This window comes from Onychostoma macrolepis, chromosome 04, assembly GCF_012432095.1.
Source record: "Onychostoma macrolepis isolate SWU-2019 chromosome 04, ASM1243209v1, whole genome shotgun sequence".
In the NCBI taxonomy this organism is placed as follows: Eukaryota; Metazoa; Chordata; class Actinopteri; order Cypriniformes; family Cyprinidae; genus Onychostoma; species Onychostoma macrolepis.
In genome coordinates, this window is record NC_081158.1 from 35,653,798 (window position 1) to 35,656,108 (window position 2,311).

At 37.4% G+C, this 2,311-nt stretch overlaps 1 protein-coding gene across 4 annotated transcripts in view; it reads left to right on the forward strand.

The window, feature by feature from the left end:
- Window positions 1-410: 410 nt before the first annotated feature.
- Window positions 411-2,311, forward strand: part of sim1b (SIM bHLH transcription factor 1b) — a 19,532-nt gene continuing 17,631 nt past the window's right edge. For 3 of the 4 annotated variants that reach the window (XM_058774379.1, XM_058774381.1, XM_058774382.1), the window contains exons 1-2: window positions 411-948; window positions 1,215-1,471. In XM_058774379.1, coding sequence (XP_058630362.1) covers window positions 1,297-1,471 — 175 coding nt within the window. In that variant the 5' untranslated portion in view covers window positions 411-948; window positions 1,215-1,296. Of the gene's footprint in view, window positions 949-1,165; window positions 1,472-2,311 lie in introns of all 4 variants that reach the window. The other variant, XM_058774380.1, reaches the window with a different exon arrangement.

The following is a 2,311-nucleotide window of genomic DNA, read 5'->3' on the forward strand; positions in this document are numbered from 1 at the left end:
GCTCCTCTTCTAGAAGAAAATAAAATTGTGGCATATAAATTTTGCCTATCTATCTGCATCTAAACTGGCGAAATATAATCTATAGGCTACATAAACATCAAACATATAAATGTCTGTTAAAAAGTCAATAACTTTTTTTTTTTTAACGCATTACATGCACTGAGCTGTGTTGTAACTCCAATGTGCTTGACTTCCTCTTCCAGTTATTTCATTGGTATTTGCTACCATATAATTGCAATTTACTATCGTAATCATAAACAAACTGGTTTGTAGGGCAAATAGTTTTACAATTACTGTATTTTGTCATTCCAGTTAGTTATTTCCCGCTAATGAACCGGAAGTCTCGCACATCCAAAAAATAAATAAATAAAAAATAGCTTCCGCGTTTCAAAATAAGGAGGATACGATGATGCATTGGTGTGTTTTAAATGCTTTAATTTGTTGTCAAGTGATTTCTTGAAAGTGCGTATAAATAGCACGAGTTCATGTTTCAATTTGGTGTAGCTGCTATTTATACGCAGAAATTGACTTTGGCGTGCATATGACAAGCAATGTGTAGGATTAGGGTTGTGGGGGAGATGCGTATCATATGCACGCGAAAACTGCGTATTATATGCACGTCAAAGTCAGTTTCTGCGTATCAGTAGCACGATTTTCAGTTTGCATTTGGCGTACTAGTTATACGCATTTTCACACACACACACACACACACACACACACACACACCTTCAGAAGCTCAAATCCTCCCACTGAGCCCCGGTTTCCACGAGACTCTCTGACCAGTGAGCGCGTGCGTGTCGGTAAGACCGGACAGCACGAGACCGTTTCAGTAGGCTACCTGATGATGTGCTCACGTAATAGAATAGAATAGAATAGAATAGAATAGAATAGAACAGAGAATGACCGGTCTGCGAATATTGTGGAACTATTGATCCTGAACAAAAGGTGGTGAGTATAATTTAATGCATAATTTAATGTTTTCGCGAGTTTCGCTGTGAAGTGATAATAAAAAAAAAAAAAATGAATGCTATCATTTTTAATTATTATGACATAATTTTAGGATATATGAAGTAAATATGTGTTAGTTTTGGCACCGTGTCGTTATGTAGGCTATCTTTGAGCAGGCTAATAATAAACGAATTAAGAATGCAATTCAATTCTTCAGAGCTGGTGAGGCGCAGATTCATAAAGTTTTGCTGCGTTTTGATTGGCAGCGGCCTGCGCGGGTCAGATGTCGCGGATCTCTCGCTGGATTTATTGCGACTCCAAAGGGATTTGAGCTCGATTAACGGCGCGATGAAGGAGAAATCAAAGACGGCGGCGAGGACGCGGCGGGAGAAGGAGAACAGCGAGTTTTACGAGCTCGCCAAAATGTTGCCGTTACCGTCCGCCATCACGTCTCAGCTGGACAAAGCGTCCATCATCCGACTGACCAGCAGCTACCTGAAGATGCGACTGGTGTTCCCTCAAGGTCAGACGCCTTTATTAACACTCTCTTGCTAATTAAACAGGCCTCCTGATGCGTTAACGATAAGAATAACATTTAAATTGACAATTACATTTAATCATTTAGCAGACGCTTTTATCCAAAGCGACAGAAAAAATATGGGAACATGAAAATAAACTGCTCGAAACTTCACTGGATCAACCTAGATACATTAATGAATACAAAATGTTATGGTAGAAATGTCCTTTTAAGACAAAAAAAAAAAAAGTCATATTAATACTTTTATGCTGGTTTTTAGGTTCGGAACGCCGTGTTAATATTTGCGAGTTAAAAGGTTCGTCATTAAAAATTAAATTCAAAATAGGCTATACAAAAATGCCATATGTTTTCTCAAATTTGTATTCTAGTGTCTTTATGTATTTAATAGGCTGCCGACCCGCCAGATCATGCATTCGCTGAGAAAAAACAAAAAAAGGATTTATAGCCTATTACGAAATCATACATTAAACGATGTGCGCTATTATGATACAAACCAGCTTCACTTAAAAACACTGAACGTGACAGAACAATTATATCTCAAATTCCAGGCTATTCAAGCGTTATTTTATGATATCTTGATTATTTACAGGATGCTTTATTTCGCATTTGACGTGATTTTAAAGCAAACAGTTCCAGTTGATTCACTTGAATTATTGGACATTGGCCTGCACGAGGAAAGCCGTGCATGTGTTTTAGATGGTTATAAATAAAAAAAATGTCCTTTACACTCTTAAAAATAAAAGTGGCATCGATAGTGAACAACCTTGAACATCCCTGGAGCCTTTCAAATGCAGAAAAGGTTCTTTATAGTCAAAAAAAAAAAAA